This window comes from Epargyreus clarus, unplaced genomic scaffold, assembly GCF_041222505.1.
Source record: "Epargyreus clarus isolate Ecla_fem2 unplaced genomic scaffold, WU_Ecla_fem_2.2 ptg000021l, whole genome shotgun sequence".
Taxonomy (NCBI): Eukaryota; Metazoa; Arthropoda; class Insecta; order Lepidoptera; family Hesperiidae; genus Epargyreus; species Epargyreus clarus.
The window spans coordinates 13,951,886-13,976,798 of NW_027332228.1; the positions used below are offsets into that span (position 1 = coordinate 13,951,886).

Here is a 24,913-nt window from a genome sequence, read left to right on the forward strand (position 1 = left end):
TTAAATCTCAATTAAATCAAATGTGTCATCATCAACCCATTGCTGTCCCACTGCTGGGCGAGGGTCTCCTCTCATAATGAGAAGGATAAGTGCGAATTGGTAGACTTCACATACCTTTGAAAACTTGAGATTTTTAAGATTTCTCAGGTATACAATCAAATGTGTATAAGTGCAAATTAAAATTTCCCTATTTGCCATAAGATTCTGGGTCAACCTGCAATTCGGGCATCTAGTGTTGCCATTATTGTAAAATATCATTGACATCATCATAGATTATACGTGAATGCAGATTAATAAATGAAAATTCTTATTTACAAAACTTAAAACGAATTTTGTTCAACTTCGCCTTATATTTCAACTAGTAGATAATCATTGACGTATAATATAAATTTAATGTTTGTACATTTTGTATATATTATGAAGTGGTGGAAATCTATATTTGATTGTATCGACGTTTGTGAATGTGGTTCCTCGTTATTTAAGAATAAGCTAACGTTTAATGAAGAGATTGATTCAAATATTGTATTGATGACGTATGTCGACGGAGAAGTAAGGAATAAATGATTTATTGAAAAGCAAGGTAAGATAAAAACGTATTTTCTTTGGAATTTTTGACTAAATATATCTTAATGTCGAGCTTTCAGTCTTGTACAAATATTATTTTGTTTTTAAGTGACATAATAAGTACCTTTAGTATGAGATTTTTTACATTTGACCGAGTCGACGCAGTCCATCCACCATATCGACATTTTAATAATAATTATGTACGAGGTAATCACGATACGCGGGTTTTAATTTCTTTATTATACATAACATTACTTATATTCATATACCACCATATCGAATTTGCATGTTCTACATGCATCGCCTCTTGCGGATCGTGTAGGAACTAAAATTTGTTATTGCAAGGTACGGAGATTCAGGAATCGATTCGATTAATCGAGTGCTCGATTAAAAACTCATACTAAGGGTAAAATTTAGACGCTAGATGGCGTTGTAACTTACTTGGGCATTTTTTTCTAATTTTGCCAATAAGTGGTTAAAAAAATATATTACATGTAAAACTTGATTTCATAAATATTGTAATTAGCATTACTTGGAAGGAAAAGAAGAAAAAATGGAAAAATTACAAGGTAATAGAAATGACGCCATTTTGAAAATTATTAATTATTAAATCAAGGTGTAACTTAATGACTGGGAGTTAATATTAAATGAATTATAAAAATAATAAATCGACTTATTAACTTAATGAGAGAATTATTTTGTAAAAATAATTTATTGATTTCAATAAGAATCTACCTATATCGTTAAGGTATTGATAGCGAGGGGGTGGGAAAACTTCTTAACATTGCATTTTTGTAAATAATAATAAATTATTTAATGAGTTTTTAAGACTAATATTATTGATGCATTTTAATATGTAACGGGTAATCACGATATACGGGTTTTAATTTATTTTTTGCTGATATTTTTTCCCAGAAAAATCGGCAAAAAATAAATTTAAACACCCCGTATAGTGAGTTCCCCTTACATAATAAAATATTTAATGAGTACAATAAAAGTCATTCATAACATCATTTATGCGTACGAAAATTGGTTTGAACCTAATGCTGTACAGAGTAAATCTATCGTAAATAAACAATAATAATCAATTGTACTTACTCGTTAGATGTTACATGAAAGCTCAATAAATAATTACATTTATTTCTAGAATATACAATGTTACGGATGCTATACCCAGTTGAAATAGTATAAGTTCTATAATACTAGTACGCGATATTTTTATTTTTCAAAAATATGTTAAAATTACTATCATCAATACCCAGTTCATCTTTAATTTACGACGATGAAGATTTTTTTTTGTGTTAGTATATCACTTTTGTAAAAATAGATATTACTCTGATAGGACTAATTCCTAAATTTTGAGTAACTTATCTTTGCCTGCTATTAAACATTAATCGTTTCTATGTTTTGCTACCGAAGAATGACATTTCGCAATTACTTGATACTAGATATTGTTAAATTTTGATCTTTACTTAATGACTACTAAGCACACTTTTATTCAAAGATTAGTAAAGTTAATCGTGTTAACTATTTCAAATCAAGCAAATTATTTTCAGCCTAAATAAAATGTTCTTCAATGATAAAAACTGAATAGTTAGATGTTAGTTTAGTATGGTGAAAGTACGAGTATGACTGTTGGATAAAAAAAATTTAATTACATGTCATTTATAATGTTGTATTTTATTTTAAAATGGTAAATGAGCCAATAGATGCCCTTTATAAGTCCTTAGAAGTACATTCGAAAGTACAAAATGTGGGTTATGTTTTGCATGATTGTTTAAAACGTTGTAAGTATCGATAGTTCTTGACATGTGATCTGATTTGAAGTTTATTCTGGGACTGTTCTTTAACGCAATTCGAAATAATATCCCTTAAATATTATGAAACTCGGTACAATCCGCGCACAACTGCTAGACCGCTCTGAATATAAAAACGAGTCGCGTCGCAACAGCAAAATCTAGGTATCAGCGGGACGAAGACAGCGGGGGGTTCCCCCGGCACCCGTTCGCTGCTCACTCTCGTTCACTGGTACATAGCTGCGTTAGTGTGCCCTTACGTTGCTACGGAGTATTTGCTTGGAGTATTGGCTCTCTGACTGACACCTGCGCGTATTAACTTTAGAGCGGACTTGAAGTTTTGCGCGGACTATGACAAATATAAAAAAAAAAACAAAAAGTCAAAACTACTTTGCAAGAATCTGCAACTAATATGTATGATAGAAATAAATGCCATAAGATTTACACATATGCAAACAAATATGCAAGTACGAGTATGCAAAAAACCCTAATCCCTAGAGTTTTTTTAATCTCTGGCAAAAAAGTTTTCATAAAAAAATAGATTTCTTGTCTTTATTTTTGTCACAATACAGTGAGAATCGGAGAAGTGTTAACTATAAACGAGTGTTTTTTTCACAAGAGTTCGTCTGTTCACTGTACAGGGGAATGGAAAATCGTTTCCGCGTAAAGATGTCTTCATAAAATCATTACATTGATTTATAATTATTTAGTTGCGTTTGAGAACATTTTCAGAATAAGATCTACTTTAGATGATAAACTACTTAATCATTATGATGTTTCATAGAATATTTTTCCTAAAAATACTTGAACATTTTTTTACATAAAATCTTTCGTGCTTATACAAGTTCATGATTGTGTGACTACTAAGTCATCGAAACATAATTAACATATCCATATAAATGTTTTTGATTTATTAAATGTTTTGTCATACAGTGACATCAGTGTCGTGGGCCAGGAGCGACCATAAGGTACCTTTAGCTAAAGTTAAGATTAGTGTGCCACCGAAACTCCTTCAGCCGAAACTAAAAACAAAGCTTAGATTTCAGTTAGAGCTACGGCTGAAACCGTTTTAAGAGTTATGTTAATTTACACAATTTCCTTTCGGAGGTCTTACAGTAATAGGTGCATTTTGACAAGTATTTTTTTATAGTTTACTAGTTTAGGCATACTCACAAACTCTTTAGAGTATTGTCCCTTAACCTGAGAGTCGCATCAATATAAAAATAATGGCATTTAAAAAACAATGTGAGCCGTCACGGGACGCCTGGCAGATGTGAAACATCGACATTATTTTGTAAAAGTAATATGCAGAAAATAACATATTGTGATAGGAACTAAATATGTCATAATGATAAAATAAAATATTACGATTTTTGCGCATGGCGACGCGTCGCCACATCGTACACACTACTGCATATAGACTGTATATATATACCATCGTATAGCGTGGCGACGCGTCGCCACGGCATGCATCGCCACGCCAGAAATCGGTTTTACGTGCGGCTATAGATGTTTCACATCAATAATGCAATCAGGGGCAATATCAAGTTTGTTTTATAAGTGGTTGTTATCTTTGAAAACCGAAATATGTATACGAAAGATTATTTTACATAAACAATATAAAATCAACTTTATCCTAGTTTGTTAGCTAATTTATCAATAAAATTGTTAAATAAATTCAAATAAACTATGAAACTAAATATAATTTTAATTTTATAGCGGGGAGATCACAAGGTTTTTGGCGTTTCATGTATTGCGACATACTACTAAATAATGCAAACAATGCTGTAGGGAACAAACAGATTATGAAGACGGTGATGCCTTAAATAATCTTAGAATTAAGATTTGGGGACACTTAATTTTGTGCCTATCCTGGCTCGCGACTTTAGTTACGACACAGAATAAAATATTTAGTGGACTAAAATATAATATTGTAAATATCAAATTTGCATGTGACGTCACTACTATGTGTACTATGAAGTCACATGACTAAGTGTAATGTTCTCAAGTAACTAAACTGGAATTGTATAAAGTTGAAATATAAATAATAAATGGTAGGTACATACCTAAATGAATTTTATTAGGAGTGAATATAACTCTATATTTCGATGATCATAGTTGTAGTAATCTCTCGTTATAAAACATAGATTAGTAAAGATACTTCGCCGCCTTGAAATTGAATGAAGCCACAAATGGCTTATTATCGTAAGTTCTTTTTTTGAATTCATGACAAATAAAAACATTTTTAGAGAAAATTTACGAATAAATAACTAATACTGCGTAATTTACATTAATTTACATAATAAATAAATAATTATTTCAAATATTTTAGGGATATTTTAGCACGGAGACGTGGCAAAACTTTTTTACGCAAGTATTACAATTCTCAAAACTGGGTACATTCTCTAGTTAGGAGTGAGTAATCTTTACTAATCTATGTTATAAGGCAATCAAGTGACGTGTTATTTAAGAATATAAATGTGACCTCAAATTATTTTGTTGAATTGTCTCTATTTTTTAAATCAAGATTATACGTAATAAATTCGATTTGGAAAAGTTGTTTGTATTTTATTTCAATTTGAGTATTCACTTTTTAAATATTTAATAATATTATTTAATTTTAAGAAATAAATTAGGCTGTTGATTGAAAAGGTGATGTGTTCGTTATAGAATAATGATTATTATGAATTACAAACGTAGAAGGTGGGCTTATATGAAGGGCGAGGGGGGAAGAACCACTCCTTAGCAAGAAAGGAAATAAATCTTTAACTAGAGGGATCACTATAGTTTTTCACCGACAAATTTCAGATTTCGTACCCTTTCTTCCCCTGCCAAATAGCCTGAGATAAAATTTTACTATCCATTTTTTTCGCTGACTGCAAGAACATCACTGCTGTTGGAAAATCCTTCCCCTCTCCCCTATCCTCTTTAACAAAACTATAGCTAAAACAATCATAATATATATTTTGGCGGCATAAATTATGTCGACCTTCGTCAATTAGTTAGAATTGGCTGATGTATCGTCTATGTCGATTTATGTGCCAAGTACAGTATGATACAGTCGACATCATTTTGTGGCAGCTTAGAGGTCGTGGCTTAGTGATTAAGTACTAGTGAAGTGACATTTTTATTAAGTGCATTATTTTTATTAATATCTTATATTTGCTTCAAGTTGAAGTTTCAATGATAGATGTGGGTTTGTGAAAGCATAGGTACATATTATGTGTACAACTATATATCTACTCATTTTTATTTTTGTTTCTACTAATTTATTGTTGGCATTTAGCAATTATAAATATTTTTAATGATTACTAAGTAATTTTATACAAATAAGATCATTGCAAAAAATTACCTTAAGAGAGTCAATTTCACGTTCAATTTTCTTCAGTCAGTTGTAAGTAGGTGGTCTAGAAACCGAGATATTGAAAGAAACAAATTTATTAGTACCTAGGTATATATATGACTTCTAAGATAACTAATGCTCTTATGATAACCCTTTCTAGACATATCGTGCCAGTTCAGATTATTATTATAAGGAAACTAGAGCACAACTATTTGAAATTATAATTTTCTAGTAAACGTATCAGATCAATGTATAGCCGCCACCGCTGAACCTAGAATCCTGATTTTTTGCCAATAGGTTCTTTATATAGAGAAATGAGCGCTAAGACAGGAATTTTGGCAAATTCGTTTTAGGTATTATACCTATGTTATACCTAGTTTGCACGTACAAAGTACCGCGTAAAAATTTGCCACTATATGCACGCACTTCCTATTTAAGGAATGAGCAGTTATAGTGATATTCATATATCGATGTGAACGTCGTGAATACAGTGGTATTTACGCAAAGTACGAATACGTATACAAATACGAATTATTAACGCAGTTTTATCGCGAAAATGCGTGCGATTCTTGTGCTAATCGCCGCGAGTTTTGCAGCGTCGGTTCCAGACACAAATTGGTGGGAAACTGCGTTGGTCTACCAAATATATCCGCGCTCATTCAAAGACACCAATGATGATGGCATTGGAGATTTAAATGGTACGTAGGTATTTTTAATTATTTTTAATAAATAAAACAAGTTCTTCATACATTGGCGGGATGAGATGTTTTCGAAATTTTCGAAAGTTGTAATCTTACAATTCAAGTAGATAGATAAAGAAATAAGAGCTACCAGATTACAAGGATGTAGAACCGTAGAACCCTTCGTAGTTCGACACCGGAGTCACCACCACCACAACTGTTTGGCTTATAATCTTATGCGCTACGGTTTTCTGATTTAAAGGTCGTGGTAAGAGAGTTTAACAACGCACCTATGGTGGACCTCAGACAGAACTCTAAATCTACATGCAGTGGCGAACTAAGGTCGCCGGAGGCCCAGGGCATAGTTGAAAGGCCCCCAGTCTAAAAAGTTAATGTGATTCTACAAAATTACAAATGGTCTCATAGGCTTACTCACCGACATTTTTTTAGCTGCTAACACATTGCGAACATTTCAACTACTGCTTTTTAGTTCGGAAGAGTTAGTAATTAGTTTGGTGTTCCCCAGAGATAATGGTCCCCCAGAGATGGTGGACGCCCGGGGCGGACCACTTCTTCCACCCTTCCCTTTTCGTTAGTCCGCAAGTGACCGTCGGCGACATAGTTACCCATGTTCAATTCATAAATTATATAATTCTAACGCGCTATATACTCGAGATACACATTTACACCCCTTATTCACACAGAGGAGTAAATAAACACACACACCGACACTATAGCCCCGAATTGAGAGCTAAGTTAATCATTTAGAATAAAAACCATGAAAAACCGATACGTTAATTACCGCGCAATGCAGAATGTATAGGTAAGTACTATTTATTCAACTAGATATCTATTTATAAATATGAGCATACATTGTCCTATTTAAAATTCATATTTACGATGCACATATAATGATCACAATTGCTACCGAAATATCGAGAGGCTGAAAAATATGTTTCTTTACAAATCAATTGTTCTAAGTTTTCTGCGTATGTGCAATATTAAACAGTATCATATTTAGCATAAAATAACTCCAAAGCTGAGCCAATTTCAAAGAGCTACGATTATCATTTCATTTATGAGTTTTAGCTGACCCTGCCCGTTAGCTTGACGGCCTTCGACAGAATGCCCGAATGTATTCGAATTTTAGCGTCATAGTTTCTTTTTTATGTGATATAGGAGTAGCAGACGAACATGCATTAACCGAGTCGACATAAGGTTCTACCTAGGTCCTACCTACAAGACCAACCGATACAGTATAAAATATCCAAAATGAATGTTTTTTTCTTTAATATTCGATATCAACGCGATGGTTTCAGGCATAACGTCAAAACTTGACTACTTGAAAAAGACCGGCGTAGATGCAATATGGCTGTCTCCTATCTTTCTATCACCTATGTACGACTTCGGTTACGATATCAGCGACTACCGCCAAATCGCGCCAGAGTACGGAACCATGGAAGATTTTCAAAACCTCATAAAAACTGCAAAAGAAGTTGGTAAGTTGGCTGCAATTTTTTTCTCATTATGTTAATAAAAGGATTTTTATAAGTCATAATATTTTGCCTGTTGTGTATGCCCTTGATTTTTCTGTTCCATGTGTATGCCTATATCCGTATTCTACAGCGGTATAGGTATGTACGTGTGGCTAGATACTTAAGTACCTGCTTATATGTATTATTCATGTTTAAATTCTCAGAACCTTTACAAAATCTTTAAGGAAAAATTTGCAAATACAATCGTAGTTAAAAGGGACCTAATAAATGTCAATGCCATACAAGATTGGCCACGTCTTTACACTCTACTGATTTTAAATTATAAAGTACCAACTTCAAATCAATTTGTTTTTTAGTTCGACTCATTAATCCTAATGACATTTTTTTCCCGATCGTTAACAGTCAAGATGTGACAAGGTTAACATCCTGTGTTCTCAAGTGTCGGTTACATATTCAGTTTTCTTATTGCCCGACTATCGAACGTTTTTTTTTTTCTTTTTTTCTTAACGAGGGCGAAACCTTCAAAAGATACCCGACGACGTGGAAGCGACGCCGGGTTATGTGGGATTTTTACCGCACTAAAACCCCCCGGTGGACGTGCTCACGCTTGTTGGAGAACTCCGGGATCTCCGACGGAATGCAACCGGAGTCCTCCATGCGCGATGCCCCGATCGGGCTCTGCCCTGAGGGAGCAGTTTTCGCTCCTCCCGCATTTGGGGAACACGACACATATACCGCCGTCCTTCCTGGGATCGCTTACTGGACAGCTAGAGCTCCCACTCTTGCCGCCCGCAACCCCGGAAGCCCCCTTTTAGTCGGCTCTTACGACAGGCAGGAGTTACCGTAGCCCTATTCTAGTCCCGGAACTACAGGGACAACCCGAGTATCGAACCTAGTATCTGTTCTCGCGTCTCGAGTCTCAGATCAGAATGACCGCGACACCATACCTCGTTAAACATTGTGGGACGTTTAACGCACTTTTAGGCACCTTAGTCTTCCGAAATAAAGGCAGTAAATGTAGTGTAATTATTTTGATTATAGAGGGTAGATAAGTCGTTTGCGTGTATAGGTATTCGCGTAGTGCTGGACTTGGTGCCAAATCACACGAGCAACGAGAGCGACTGGTTCATCAGATCCGTCCGTCGTGAGCCACACTACGAGAACTATTACATATGGGCTGACGGGATTCCAGATCCAGAACATCCCGGAGAACTTCTCCCACCAAGCAATTGGGTGAGATTTTTTAAATCTTATTACATGCGTACAAATAAAATTCTATGATTAAAAATAGTTTAATAAATAGGCGATAGGTATATGATACGTCCATCGAATGAAGTAAATAAATGAAAGGTTTCTAATTTTAAAAGAACTAACTCTTGTTTACTTTTGCTATGTAACTAAACAATTACCTAAATTCGCAAATTGTTAGCAGAATTGTATATTTTTAGCCACTTAAGGTTCTTTTCATGTTAATACATACGTCATACACCATATGATTAAACAAAGTTATTCTCGTTATGAATTGCCTACAACCATAATGTAAGTACATAATATATTTGAACACAACAATGATTATTCAATTTATTTTATTTTAAACAGATTAGTGTGTTTGGAAACGGTGCATGGGAGTACAACAAAGAACGGGGTCAGTATTATTTGCACCAGTTTGTGATCGGCCAGCCTGATCTCAACTACCGGGAACCTAAAGTTCAGCAGGAGATGAATGTGAGTATGTTCTCTAGTATCAAGGAAACAGCATCGTACATTTTTGCATAAAAGTTTTAATGCGTGAGTAAGCGATTTATTAGAAAAAAATATACCGACTTATATTTCCTACAGAGTAAAAAATAATTCAAATAAATGTTGGTTTCGTACATAATTCTTAAGTCGGCACTCAGAGTAGTACTTATTTTCTTATAACGTTAGATCTTTCTAAGATATTTCCTTATCTTTAGTTGAAAATGTGTTACAAAATACTTACAGGATGTCATTCGTTTCTGGCTTGACAAGGGCGTCTCTGGTTTCCGAGTGGACGCTGTCATCTACTTATACGAAGCGGATAGTAAAAATTATAATGGGAGTTACCCGGATGAACCCCTATCAGGTAATCCTAAAACGGATAAAACTTTATAAGTTCCTTTTATAAAAAAGGGTCTTTTCACTCGAAAGTAGTGGAATCCTTTCTGGTTCCATTCCAGAAGTACCACCGTCACACAAAATTCTGCCTGATAACAGCAATCTTAAAAGCTTCTTGTAGGGTACAACCGTCCAAAAATATAGTTATAAGCAAAAATATTGTCACACAACCACGCGGTTATAGCCATCAGTTCGCCATAGGCAAGCACAAGTGCCGCGCGTGTTCAATTATCATTATGAATCATTATCATTCTACATAAAGATCCTCAATAAATTCCTATTTCAACAATTATCAGTTTATCATTTATAAGTGTATCAGAACCCTCACACTACTGTTTTCCGATTTGAAGGTTGTAAAGGCATACTTATTCGAGGCGTTCCAAGATGCAATTTCTTTGGTAATCACGTATGTATCTGTAGCCGACCTCAGATAGGATTCTAATCGAATGAAGGCTTTGTATACAGATGTCCACGCACAACAGTAGCAGATGGATTGCACGTTAGTTGACTTTTACTAAATAAAACAATATATCCAGGTAAAAAAGGATTTGACTCAGATGACTACGACTACCTCAACCACATATACACAAGGGACTTAAACGAGACGTATGACGTCATTTACAACTGGCGTGACGTCATGGACGAGTACATAGAGAAGGACGGAGAGAACAAACTTATGATGACGGAAGCGTACACGTCATTGGCTAATGTTATGAAATATTATGGTACAGGGAAAAGAAATGGTTCAGTGCCGTTTAATTTCAGCTTGCTGGAAAATATAAACAATCAGTCCACGGCGTTTGATATTAAGCTCGTTATAGACAAGTGGATGACGTACATGCCTGTTGGGAAGACCGCGAATTGGGTGGTTAGTATAATTTTTTTTTATTCGTACATTTCAATTTACAGATACAAAGGTATATCTTTGTACGACCGCAGGTCTAAAATAAAACGAATCGTATTCTACCACCACTACAACTATTTCTATCTAATAATTGCAATTTTAAGCAAAGGATTGCGATTTACTCCTCAGGGGTAGCGGCGCGTCTGTGTCTGACCTCGAGGAGTTTTAATTTCATTTGTGGTTAATTACAGATGTCGATGGGTGGCAGTAGCCATTTACCAGCAGGTGGATTCCATGGTCGTCTGCTACTTTTATATTATAAAAATAATATACATCTTCAACAGTGGCGTTAGATTATGTTAAAATTGATTATATTTCTCAGAATGGGAACCATGACCAGAGCAGGCTTGCTTCTCGCCTCGGCGACTCCCGCGTGGACGCTATGAATATGTTGGCTCTCATTTTACCAGGAATTGCTGTTACTTACCAGGTAATTGTGAAGAACGCACTTTTTATCACCTTTACACATTTAAAGGTTTAATTGACGTTTATTACAAATGAAATACTACCTACATATTAGCATATTTACCAAATTTATTTTTAATTAAGATTCAGGCTGTACCTAATTGTCATTATTATCAAGTACCCTACATATCTGTATTTATAGGGTGAAAAAACCGTGATATTATAAATAAAAATGTAGGCCGTTTATGTGGTTGACACAAGCATTTCGGTATTGAGTACGTAAAAAGTTTAGTTCACCATAACGTTATGAATTATGCGTTAAATATAGGTAATTCTATGCCACTGTCTTCAAATATACATACAGATATGATACAGATGCGCTACTTTTTTATAAATATAAAAGGGGAAACGTTATTCTATTAAATCAACTATTAAATCTAAATTGTAATAAATATTTTAAAAGGCAATTTTGTACGTAAAGCGTATTTTTTGTAAAGGGCGAAGAAATCGGCATGACTGACGGGTTCGTGAGCTTGAACGACACGAAAGACCCCCAGGCTTTGAACCCGACAGACCCAATAAAGTACTGGAAGAAGTCCCGCGACCCGGAGCGCACGCCGTACCACTGGGACGCTTCGAAACACGCCGGCTTCTCACAAACCACCGGGAAAACATGGCTTCCTATTGCTGATAACTACAAGACGTTGAATCTCGCTGCACAGATGAGCGCGGAGAAAAGTCATTATAAAGTAAGATGTGAAAGTAGATGTTTAAGAGAATGGCTGCAAGTTGTAAGTCCCTTTTGAATACAGGTATCCCTAAACTCTGATCTGCATGCATACGTGCAAGGTGAAGGAAGATGCGACCAATCCATAACGGATATTTGCAAACAGCCAAACATAGATTGGTACTAATCTATGCAGCCAATCGATAAGTTTTATATAAAATCTAAATGTTTTATTAAATCCACGGGTTTTTTAAAAAAACTTGACTAATATATTCAAATCTTGTATTAAAATCTATGCGGTTTCAAATATATTACTTTTTGCAGTTTTACAAAGATGTGGCAACCGCCAGAAAGTGTTGTGCTCTTCGAGAAGGCGATCTGCATGTTAAAGCATTATCAGAATCATTACTCGTAGTAACAAGGTATATTTTTTCGATTTTACTAATAACTTGGCACATGTTATGGTACACATTTCCTAACTTCAGACTGTACTAAAACTCATAATCATTATTTTTCTAAGATGCTATGTAAGTATCTTCTTACAACGAGTAAAATGGTTGCCTGAAAGAGATCTCTATTTTACTGATAAACTCGCCTATTGTAACTTAGATTATTATTATTTTTAAAATTTTGTATTTGTTACATTTAGTTTGGTGTACAATAAAGTTTTTGTATTGTATTGCAAAACTTAATTTAAATGTTGTTGATTGTTATAATAAAAAAATGTTGATTTTTATAAGTTATTATTCTTATACAGGTTACTCCCAGGAACCCCAGGTATAATCGGCTTGATTAATCTGTCCAGTCAAGAACAGATTGCTGATCTGTCCTCAATAAAATTACTCCCAAACAAGCTGTTGGTGGTAGCATCTGGTGTAGACTGTGAACTTGAGATTGGGTAAGTGTATTATTTAAATTACAATTTGCAACTGAAATGGCAGTCACTACCATCAGCCCAAAAAAAATAAAGCTGAACTTAATGATCATAATTTGAGAAGCTTCAAGCTTACTGGCTTGAAGCTTTGAGAGTAGCAGACGAGCATGCAGTCCACCGTATGGTAAGTGGCTATTGCCGCCCATTAACATCGTAATCAACCCCAGATAGGATTAGATATTCCTACCTGAGGTCGGCAGATGCGTCGCTATCCCTAAGCACTAAGCTGGAATGCCTCGGAAAATATGTCTCCCTTACCATACCCTTCAAACCAGAACACAGCAGCGCTTAACACTGCTGCTAAGAGGCAGAAATAGGTGTGATGGTGGTGCCGCTGGAGTCGAACCGCAAAGGGTTCTCCACTATAAATTCCACATAGGCGACGACTGTGTTTAATTCAAAATTCTTTATAAGTAAATGAAAACTTCCTTAACTTCATTAATTCAGATTAGTAAATTTGGTTGTATATCCTTATATATTTTAGAGTACATTCATACAATTAACTTGAACACTTTCTGTTTCAGTGCACCATATTTGAAAAGCAACCTGCCACTCTCAGGGCATTGTGCTGCAGTTTTAAAAACTGCTGACAATTGCTGTTAAAATTAAATAAGTGTATAAAATATGTATAAATTAATACATGTAATTTATTTTAAAATAAGTTTGTAATTCATTATGATGTATTTAAATTTATAATAAATAATACATTACAGTAACAATTAAATTAAAATTTATTTCTTACCTTAATCATTCCAAATTGACACAGAAATTTTTACATGTAATGCTATATTTAAAATATTATTTGTTACATTTACATTATAAAATACTAAATACACTTGACATCTCGATAGAATATTTGAAAAAATTTCACATTAGTTTTTTCTCCATGATGTTTAAATATTATTTGTGTAATTTTTGCTCAAATTGCCAAAGGCACTGCTGTGCTCCCAGATAATATTATGTCATTTGTATGATTACACAGGACAAAATATTATCTGTAATATCAGTCATCACAGTAGAACATTACAGCAACATGAAATAGTTTTAAAAATATCTATTACCCAGTAAAATATTTAAAATTTCGTAATTCTAAATCAGAAGTCCATGGCACCTTCTAAAAAACACAAGCAGTCCACTTTATTGATCACCACATCCAGATCCTTCTTAGATATGACTTTCCGTTTGTTTTGAGATGTATATGAGTAGGTTTCTTTCACTATTGTTTCTAGGAACATTTCCTGAAATAAAATTAACTGATTATAAGTTGCAAGTCGCAGTGACTACATTATTTATTTAAGCAAACAAGCAAACAGTCCATTTGATAAGTAGCTACTGCCGCCCATGACATCTGCAATCAACCAGCAGTAAGATTAGATTTCTACCTGAGGTTGGCAATGGTTGTGTTGCTACGACTGAGGACTTAATTAGAAAGCCTTTGATAAGTATGCCTCCCTTACCCCAAATCAAAATACAGTAGCAAAAATAAGTGTGACGGTGGTGCCACTGCAGTTGAACCACAGTAGTTTCTATACCCTTCTAACCCTCTTACCATCTGATGAACTGTTTCCTTGTTTGCTAATTCAATCTTATAAAAAAAAACATTCATTTCTTTGACAACAAGATTGGAAAATAAGTTATATAATGCGTCGGGATGCAGCAGCCAGGATACAGAAAGACCGAATTACTTATATATATGTATTTAATCAAAACAGAATATTACATGTTTTGGATTAAATCTTACCTAAATTAAAACTAACTATCCTAAGTGACTTGCTGGGGCAATGTTAGCGCCCAGAGTGAATTCCCACGTTCGGGACTATACGATGGAAACGGAGCGGTGGTGCGGAGTCAGCGTTCCCACGGCACGGCGACGGTGCAGGATCGGATGTCTTTCTAGTAATTTTGTTTAAGGCGAATTTCTAACTATGGTGATTAAGGCCAATATATAACAAATATGTAAATAAGATTATTTTTGTGACAATAATATTTTAATTATATCAACAACTACTTAGGGGCCCTAATTTGAAAACATCCTTGGCAATCATGATATATTCATACTACTTCCCTAACCTGTACCGACCTAGCATAGGAAACTAGGCCAGTCATTGACAATAACATTAAGTAAACTACATACACTTCTGGTTCTGGTTACGTTATGAAAACAATTTACTTACAGTTGCTTTCGTGACCAGAAACGCTGCTTCGGCATTCAAAATATTAACGTCCGGATCCATTTTCATAATGTTTTTTATCCTAGCCAGCGGTAACCTCGTCGATTTCACTGTTTCTACCCTTGTACTATGAACTGGACCCCTCTTTTCTGGTATAACTTGTTCCTCAGAGTTTATGATCTCCGAGTTTTGTATTGTGTTTATCTCGGAATCAATTTCTTGTCGTTCATGCCCATCTTCTACATATACCTCTGAATCTTCGACGATATCGGAAATATCAACGTCTGTGTAGTTCTCGCTGTCGTTCATTGCTTCGTTTGTTCGTTATTTTATTTTATTTTGGAGAAAATTTAGTAATTAGCGCCAAAAACACGGTGTAGCGCGGCCGCGAAAAGTATTGTTTTGTTGATGTCAATTTGACATTGTCAAAGTCGAAATGACATTGACATAATTTCAGTGTATGATTTTTACGAATTTGGATTCACTCTTTTTGGCCGATCATATGCTTTTACTATTTTTTTTATAATAAACGACTAGAGTACGAGAATACCATGCGCCTGATGGTAAGTGGCTACTGCCGCCCATAAAATTGTTTCGTGGTCAACATAATGTGCATACAACTGGATGGTGTTTCCTTAGTTATTGTCACTATTGTGTTGCACTGTGCAAGGTCTAAAAGTCCTCTAATTTCATAAATTTCCATTCATATAACTAGACAAAGTCTACAAATAATATCAACACTAGTATAAAATGTTTACTTTAGTAGTAAAATCATTGTAGATTGACACCTGCGTAGGTAGGTGTGAGTAAAGGTCTTGTATTTCGGTAAAATAAAACAATAAATTTGAGTAGTAATAAAATATAATTATCAGTTCGTGTTGAGTATCAAACAACATGTACATATCGCATTCATATTATATACATCTCGAATAACAATGTAACATTACAATTCATTAAATTTTACTGTACAAATGGTTTAACCTACAGTGATAATGATTAAATGGTTGCTTGGTCACTAAAAATCAAAGCCTCCAAAGTTATAATAACGAAAACAAACGTGTTTGCCGTGCTCTTACTAATAATAGATTATTGTGAATAGCGGTGATGTAAAATAAATTATCTGATCCGACATAAAAAATAAAAAATTATGCTTTTATTGAAAAAAAATATTTATATTCTATATCCACATTCATAGTGTGATTTAAAATAATACAAAAGAAATTTGTGAAACGAATTAACATTTTATAAATTAGTGACAAACACATAGAACTATCAATTTATTATTTACATACAAATTACCGTACAATGTTTCAGTCAACATGCTCATAGTCTAAGACGAGACTGCGTGATTTACATGTATTTTTTGATAAAACACATAATTATTATAAGAAAAATACTTTATACCAAAATGCGCATTATTAATATTTATTTTTAAATATCGTGTATTTTAATTATAAAGCAGATGGATGTTGAAATCACGCGGTCGAATCTCATGCCATCATTTAATTTTTAACGTTTAATCTACCATAAACTTAATAGAACTTACGTCAACAATTTTATACAAACTATTCTACAGTACTGTTTCCAGTAGTGGGTAGTAAGGCACATCTAGAAAATGTAGGTAGTAATTTTATTTATTACCCTACTATTCTAAACTTTGGGCATTCTTAAGGCGAAACTTATTATTACTGTAAATATATTTAAGTGCATTAAGATGCAATATCCCAAGCATAGGCAATGCTACCGAAATTGGCAACACTGTAACAAATTGACTATGTCGAATTAAAATTTGCAACTACAATAAAACTTTTATTTCAATATATATATGAAATGATAATCACTTTCACATACTACTTAGGCACTACTTAAAGGTACCTAGAAGTATAAATTGATAATTTCATTTCAGATTTATTTAACGTTACTAAAAATACATGACATGTGTTGTTGTTTAAATATTCTTAATTGCTCCAAATTAATTATGAATGATATATTTCATCATTTCTCGTTTCATTTATCATATCTCGGCTACAATTCCTCTCTTCGTAAACAAAAAGTAATCAGCTTAGCTTTTTCGTCATTAAGGTACTGTGGTTAGTAAATTTCGTAAAGTGAATCGTCGCGTTAATATTTCATACTAGTTCCTAGCCAGCCAAGACAGCTCAACGGTAGACTTAACGGCCTTGGTAGAGGACTATACATGTGCACTGTGGGTGCTGAAGAGAATTTTCTAGTTAAGACACAGCAGTTTCTTCCAGAACGGCCTCTTTGATTGTATGACGGGCAGGCCGGCGAGTATGGCGGCGTCGAAGGCGTCCTTCAGCTGTTTTCTGGTCTTGGCTGACGTCTCCACGTACGTCGCGTTGATCTTGGCGGCCAGGGCGCGCGCCTCTGCCTCTGTGACCGGATGCTCCCCGCGTGACTGGAAATTGGAAATAAATATTGTAAAACATTGCAATATCTTCTGATTTTGTATCTAGTGATCCTGTTAAATATTTATACATGTAATGTTAGGTAATGGGTTTACATATTATAGTTTATATCATTGTTTACATATAAATAACTCTGATATGTATTGTATAAGTGTGTTATAATTAAAGGTTCTTGTTTTTTTTAGACTGATATACTTTTTCCATAATGATTATAAAATAATCCTTGTTATTTATATATCCTTTAAATCTTTTCGTCAGCGCGTTTATTTATACAGGTTTGAAATGGATATATTTCAGTCCGAGATAATCATACAAGTTTAGAATGTCTGTTTAAATACTAGAAATGTGGGTGGAGCCGGTGCTTAGTGACCTTTACAAATGTTATCTTTGTTTAAACAAATCTCATAAAAAGGGGTTTTTCTCTTTGGGGTAGGGCAATTTGTAGCTAAATAAATATTAACTTTGTAAAAATATTATTTTAAACATTTGTAACTTATAGCCTATATGAACTTCTGAAGTTCTGTGCGTTAAAAAAAACATCGTGAAAATAACTATAAAACGTCGCGAATATAATTATATACACTTGAAAGATCACTAAAAAAAGGATTATCAAATCAAATAAAACCATTTTTATTATGAAACATGATTTGAAATGATTAAAAAAAACATTAGAAACTAAATACAAGGGCAGTTGTTAAAGTTACGTGAAGTCTCTTAATCCAAACTTGGCTAGAACACTTATTCATTCTAAGAGGAGACCCGTGGGCCAGTAATTAAGTAGTGTTCATATCAAACCACGTACCCTCAAAGTGTGTAACACCCGTCCATCGAGAGCCAGGTCGCTTTGCGTGCCAACGAGGACTAAGGGCGCGTCCACGCTGGCGACGGCGCGCGTCCACCGCTCCGCGACCGACCGGAACGTCTCCGGCCGCACCACGGAGAAGCACAGCATCAGCACGTCGGTACCAGGGTAGCAGAGCTCGCGGAGCTCTGACATCGAGTCCTGGAATAGAAACAATAAATCATAAGTTTATTTCTAATACAATTTTAGTTTTTTTTTTTAATATAGAAATAACAAGAGACCATATGGATCACATTTATAATATAGGAGTAGCAGACGAGCATACAGTCCACCTGATGGTAAGTGGCTACTGCCGCCCATGGACATCTGTAATCAACCCCAGAAAGGATTAGATATTCGTACCTGAGGTCGCCCACAGATGCGCCGCTACCCCTGAGGACTAAGCTGGAACGCCTCGGAAAAGTCTGTCTCCCTTACCACACCCTTCATCCCGGAACACAGCAGCGCCTAACACTGCTGTTATTAGGTAGAAATAAGAAAACACATGACGGTAAGTGATTAATGTCACCCATAGACATATTAAATCGACACCAAATTGGGCTGGGGCCTTACATGAGGTCGGCTACAATTGCTGTTATAACGAAGACACATTTCGTGGTAGGTGCCGTCGCAGTCAAACCATGAATTACATGGGGTTCGACTACCTTCTAAGCGCTACTGCGTTTTGGTACCAAGGTTATGTAAACTAACCTCGGATCAGTTTCTAATCCTATTTAGGATTAATTACAGTTCGTGAGGGGCATTGACATCTTACCACGAGATGCTACAGGCTCGTTTAGTACTTTAATTTAAAAAGGCTAAAATCCCCTAAGCAATTTATTTACGAGTTCTAACTTAGACCACACCTGATTAAATTTGTACCAACTCGCCCGCCTCATTCCCTGCTTTATTAAATTTCAAGGGCGTTGTTATCCTCCAGAGTATGGATGAATTATTGCTGTGCAGATGTTTGCGTTCAAAATGTCGTTGAACCTATATTGATTTAGTGCGAAGATAGATGGCGTTGTACATATTTAAAATCAGGAGAGTTTTGTCATCAACGGTAAAAATAACAAAAAAAAATGAAAAAAGTCCAGCTAAAAGTGGCTGTACCATTCTAATTTTAAACCTTTTCTAATAATCAAAGTTGTTCCTGGGGACCTACCACCGTCTTTTAAAAACCATCATAGTTCAGGAAAGTTTTGTTTCAATATTGCATCAACATTATTGTGTTTCGTATCACGACCTCCTTAAAACAGGTCGTGGTACGAAATTTCAATGTATGATTAAAATAATATTGTTTTAAGAGATAGTAGTAACCCCCTGACATTTAAACGATGCATCTAAATAGGCATCTAATGCATCTAAATCTAAATAGGTACTAAGATAACAATTACCTTCTTACTAAATGTAAATAAATCAATTCGACTGCTTGAAATCCTTTATTATTGAACACGGAACTCAACATATTGAAATTAATTTTGTATTTCTAGTACAAGTTAAAGTAATACTTTCTACCTTATATTGGTAAGATTGATTGTTTCTTTTAAAAACAAAATATTACATTTAACGCTACGTTAACAAAGTTACATTCAAATGTATTTTAATTTTCTCTTACATAATTAAATGACAGTTGTACTGTACTCGGATGTATGAAAAACATTTAGAGAGCGAGTGCTAACTCAAATCATCCATATTGCCATGGGTGAAAGTCAGCCGATGGCCACAACGCACCATTGAACCACCATTTCAGGTGGATGGCCTTAAATTAAAGTTTAACAACCACAAAACAATAAAAAAAAATCCTAGAAGTTCTTAAGTCATTCATTTGATAACCAAATCTATGTTATATTTAATACAAGCTTGTCTCAAATAGAACATATAGGTAATAGAAAATTAAAACAAAAAAAGATAAGAACTGATACAAAGATAACGCATAGTTGTTCAATATCCCAGAAAAGATGCGCTTTTACACCTGAAGACTAAGCTGGAATTGGAAAAGTTTATCTCTGTTACCACACGAGTATACTACAGGTAAACTACATATATTCGCTTTCATGTTCTGTTGTGGTCCAATTAAAAATAATATAGCAGTTGTTTTGAAGTTTCGGACGCTATATTTTTTTACTTTAAACTTATCATCACAAGCCTAATCGCTTCTGACAGGCAATCACTTGTGGTCACAAAAAGTAGATTAGTTACGAAATCAGTCAAGTGCGGTGGACGTACTGTAGAATGTAAATAAGTGTACTTACATTGGAGATTAACCAAAATATGAGCAGATCTAATTATATTTTGTAACATGAAGTTTATGTTAGTATTAAAAAGTTCAATGAACTCAAAAATATTAATAAACACCGACTGATCAATTAATTTGGAAGGTAGCACCAATGGGTTTCAACCGAGAAGGTACCACCGCCACACTTGCTTATATCGTGAAGCAGTTCTTGCATTTCAGTGAACGGGTGTTATGTTAATTCTCTCACATACAACTCAGTCTTCAGGAGTAGCAATGAATCTTTCATCGGCTTCAGAAAGAATCCCTGCACTTTAAGTATTCGGTTAGTTATACATGGAGGCGGTGACTTCGTATTGCATGCTAGTTAAAACGTCAACGTTAAAATAAAACATCAATTTACATAGGTTAAAATATAAAGTGCAGATTGGTAGCCTACACTTTGAGAATGTTATGCAATGTTTTAAGGCGTCTATATTTCCTCACAACATTTTCCTTCGCCGTCAAAGCAAGTGATAATTTGAATAATTAATTTGCGTACATTAGTGGGCTCCCACTACACGTAAATTTCAAATCCATGTTTGTCAATGTTTGGCTAGTGGTAAATGCAACTTTGTAATTGTAAAGCTCTGCCTACACTGTGTTTTTTTATATAAAATGTCTTTATTACAGCTATATTTATGTAAGTTTAAAACAATCTAAAGTGCTATAATCGTATCAGTATTTTTACTTTAAGTTTGAAACAAAACAAAAATTCGCATACTTTCAACTTTATTTTTCAGTTTTAATACATAATTATAATATCATTTTTTCCGTTTATGTACCTATAGGTACTCCAGCCTTCCCTCAGTTGCGTAAAGAAACGAAGAAATGCGCAGTGCCATGCTTAAAAAAAAAAAAACTATTCATATCCATCTACGTGCTTAAGTGTATCTAAGTGTTTCCTTCGTTAAGATACTTAATAATTATATCATAAGTGATAATTTTTTACAGAAGTTTGTGATTTAACAAATAGCTTTCAGCTTCTAGTCACTGCGTTACAGTGTGAAAAAGCCCCTATGTTTGTATGCCTACACTTGTATTGTTGTAGTTCACATTGTAATTAGTTGTGTTAACACGTTTTGTGACGCGGAAAAGTGAAACTTGACAAAGTGTTCCCGCTGGTCACTTGTTAAAAGTGTATACTTTTATTACTAAAACAAGATAACAATACCACACAGTTAAAATTAACTAGTAGGTAAATAATAATAATAGTAGTTAAATTAGTAATATTTCTGTACCTTCACTGTGAAAATAAACTTTTCAACTTACAATAACAAGTTAAAAAGTTTAGTTTTGAATAGGTCGGTATTTACAGTTAGTTATCCTTCTCATTCTGAGAGGAGACCCGTGCCCAGCAGTGGGACAGTAATGGGTTGATATGAATAAAATTACCATAGGCAATGACGTTTACCCGCTCAAAGAATACGAGATTCGAAACCCAGACAGGGAAAAATCATTATTACATGTTCTGTGTATGTTATACTTGGTAATCTAGTGTAGGAAGCGTTGTTCTTGACATTTTCCGATTATTTCTTATTAATAAACGGATATTAGTATACCTCCACTTAAGTACTTAATGAATCATCCTTTAAAAACATCGCAGTAACGGAAACGACGATCATTTCTTGCAATTTCAAAGAGTTGCCGACAGATTACGTCATTGCACGGTTTTATTGACTGACAAGACTAAGTGAAAATTGATAAAAAATGTCAAGAAAAAACAAGTCATATTGTTCGGGTTGTAACGTTTTTTGCGATCTGTTTAACTTTACTATCCAAGTGTAATAAGAAAGCGGTTAAGTTTACCTAACGGTTATACAATAAAATCACTGAGTGTTTTCAGGTTCAATTGTATAGTTTGGTGGTATTAAATGTGCCATCGAGGCCCGGGATTCATATCCCGTGCATAAGTCACACATTTTTTGACGATATAGTGGTACTATTTATTATATTCTTTAACAATAAATCAACACACTGTAAGGATAGGATATGCCAGAGAGTTCTCTAGAAAAAGTTTTCGAAGATGTGCGAACTCTACCTTGGCACGTGCTCAGGGTATTTTTCTATGGCTCACTGTTCTTATTTTGAAAGAAGACCTGTGCCTAACAGAGAGAGAACCATGAGTTAACCGTTCGGTGAAGATCGACCCATGACCAACCCAATATGACCAAATTCACTAATTATCTTAATTCAGCCGATTATTACGTACTCGATTTCAAGTTACTTACGTGAAATTGTAAATTCAATAGATACGGCTAAAAACACATTATTTTTCTATCCATCAAGAAATACTTGGCACTTATAAAATATCGATTTATCAATAATTATGACTCTCCTGAATTGGAAATCGTTCTGCTTGTGACTGTATTAGTAAAGCTAAGATCTTTAATTATGGTGATTCATTCATAATTGCGCAATGACTTGTCTTTTTTTATTTTAAAAGGCTTGCGGCCATGTAGTTTTCCTAATGGACATTTGTCATATAAGCAGCAATTTAATAAGGATTAAGTAGTTAACTTGAAAATGAAGACGAATGGGAATTTGTTTCTAAGTTTCTGATGATAGCTGTGGCTCGGAGGCTTTCTTCATGTTCAAACGTCCCAGGACTCTAAGAACATGTAAGAACAAATACCTACCATATTTAGCAAACAATATGATAACGGTGCAACCGGTGCAGCCTAATCATATTGCTTCAAATCATGTATGTATTAATAATAAGTTGGGTAACATTAGCATTATTATGTAATACAATTCAAAAATTTCAAAAAAACAAGTTCATTTACTAAACGATTTAAATCAACGTGATTGTTTTAATGAGTTAATTTCAATGAGGTATACAATCCAAATTGTTTTCATAACTTAAACTTATTTTAGTAATTATTTCAAGACTATCCACACCTATTTCTACCTAATAACAGCAGTGTTAGGCGCTGCTGTGTTCCGGTTTGAAGGGTGTGGTAAGGGAGTTAGACTTTTCCGAGGCGTTCCAGCTTAATCCTCAGGGGTAGCGGCGCTTCTGTGGCCGACCTCAGGTAGGAATCCTAATCCTATCTGGGGTTGATTACAGATGTCAATGGGCGGCAGTAGCCACTTACCATCAAGTGGACTGTATGCTCGTCTGCTACTCCTATATTATAAAAAAAAAAAACTAAAAACCATATTTCATTTCATAAAGCATGTGACACTTTTATTCCAAGGTGTTAAATCAATGGCGTTGGTTGCTTACAGTTGCGTATATCTACTCGTATAATCCCAAATTGCAACTGTCGCAATTGTTTCTTCTAAGCTCTTGCTCAATACTAAAACTACTTACTCGCTTCTGTTGGAATTAATTAAAAGATTAGTGTGTTCTTGATGTTCAGAGCTTGCGCGACTTCAATAACATTTTAATCCATCTGGTTGGCTTATGAGCAACCTGTTCTGAAACGAGGTTAATTAAGATTTTACAACCTATCTGTATTTTTATGTGAAGAATAAAGTGCTTTCCAAGTTTCTAAGGGGCGTTTCTGTAACATTTTTTCATTTTAATTATGCTAAAACCTTTAAATTAAAATTAAAGTCTTTTAAAATGATGTGAAAGATGCAGAAGGGAATATCATAATTTTAAAGGTGGTAGAACCCTTTGTGGTTCGACTCCGGCGGCACCACCGCCACACCTATTTCTACCTAATAACAGCAGTGTTAAGCGCTGCTGTGTTCCGGTTTGAAGGGTGTGGTAAGGGAGACAGACTTTTCCGAGGCGTTCCAGCTTAGTCCTCAGGGGTAGCGGCGCATCTGTGGCCGACCTCAGGTAGGAATATCTAATCCTATCTGGGGTTGATTACAGATGTCCATGGGCGGCAGTAGCCACTTACCATCAGGTGGACTGCATGCTCGTCTGCTACTCTTATATTATAAAAAAAAAAAAAAATTAACATAAAAATATCCACGTATTATTAATTTATAATTATAATTGGATGTGGATTAGTAAACGAACCTCAAATTTACTCAACGAATTAATTATAACTTGAAAAGTGTTTGATCGTTTGAAGAAGGAAAAGATTGTTGTTTCCCCGTAGGATGAATTAGGCTGGAACGTAATAGAATATTCATTGCTAATTCACGAAAGTGCCTTAAAGCTCCCTGAACAGATTTCAATGCTATGTAGTAATTTTAGTGCTTATAATTTAAAGGTAAATTAAAAATTCAGTAACTTCAATACTAGTAAGC

The 24,913-nt window shown here is 34.6% G+C and overlaps 3 protein-coding genes across 3 annotated transcripts in view; 1 reads left to right on the forward strand and 2 right to left on the reverse strand.

Annotated features, from left to right (window-relative positions):
* The first annotated feature begins 5,869 nt into the window (after positions 1–5,869).
* LOC140750757 (maltase A1-like) lies at positions 5,870–13,912 on the forward strand. Its single transcript, XM_073084465.1, has 11 exons — positions 5,870–6,401; positions 7,703–7,882; positions 8,949–9,112; positions 9,479–9,604; positions 9,863–9,983; positions 10,552–10,883; positions 11,242–11,349; positions 11,822–12,073; positions 12,376–12,473; positions 12,809–12,949; positions 13,510–13,912. The coding sequence occupies exons 1-11, from the start codon at positions 6,260–6,262 to the stop codon at positions 13,586–13,588; spliced, it is 1,743 nt and encodes a 580-aa protein (XP_072940566.1). The 5' UTR covers positions 5,870–6,259; the 3' UTR covers positions 13,589–13,912.
* Positions 13,913–13,955: 43 nt separating this feature from the next.
* On the reverse strand, positions 13,956–15,557 carry PolE4 (DNA polymerase epsilon subunit 4). The gene is made up of 2 exons (XM_073084464.1): positions 15,160–15,557; positions 13,956–14,223 (listed from the first exon to the last, which is right to left on the reverse strand). Exons 1-2 carry the CDS (start codon positions 15,463–15,465, stop codon positions 14,080–14,082), a joined length of 450 nt encoding a protein of 149 aa, XP_072940565.1. The 5' UTR covers positions 15,466–15,557; the 3' UTR covers positions 13,956–14,079.
* Positions 15,558–17,359: 1,802 nt separating this feature from the next.
* The window catches only part of LOC140750688 (uncharacterized), a 74,275-nt gene continuing 66,721 nt past the window's right edge, over positions 17,360–24,913 (reverse strand). Inside the window, exons 3-4 of the mRNA XM_073084379.1 lie at positions 18,388–18,588; positions 17,360–17,575 (exon numbers count right to left, since the gene is read on the reverse strand). Coding sequence (XP_072940480.1) covers positions 17,384–17,575; positions 18,388–18,588 — 393 coding nt within the window. The 3' untranslated portion in view covers positions 17,360–17,383. The remainder of the gene's footprint in view (positions 17,576–18,387; positions 18,589–24,913) is intronic.

Bases quoted from the DNA above. Each gene is read 5' to 3' on its own strand.
- LOC140750757 (XM_073084465.1), top strand. From the start codon at position 6,260: ATGCGTGCGATTCTTGTGCTAATCGCCGCGAGTTTTGCAGCGTCGGTT. The intron at 9,113-9,478 runs GTGAGATTTTTT...TATTTTAAACAG, and splicing joins TTCTCCCACCAAGCAATTGG to ATTAGTGTGTTTGGAAACGG. The intron at 9,984-10,551 runs GTAATCCTAAAA...CAATATATCCAG, and splicing joins CCCGGATGAACCCCTATCAG to GTAAAAAAGGATTTGACTCA.
- PolE4 (XM_073084464.1), bottom strand. From the start codon at position 15,465: ATGAACGACAGCGAGAACTACACAGACGTTGATATTTCCGATATCGTC. The intron at 14,224-15,159 runs GTAAGTAAATTG...ATTTTATTTCAG, and splicing joins TTCTGGTCACGAAAGCAACT to GAAATGTTCCTAGAAACAAT.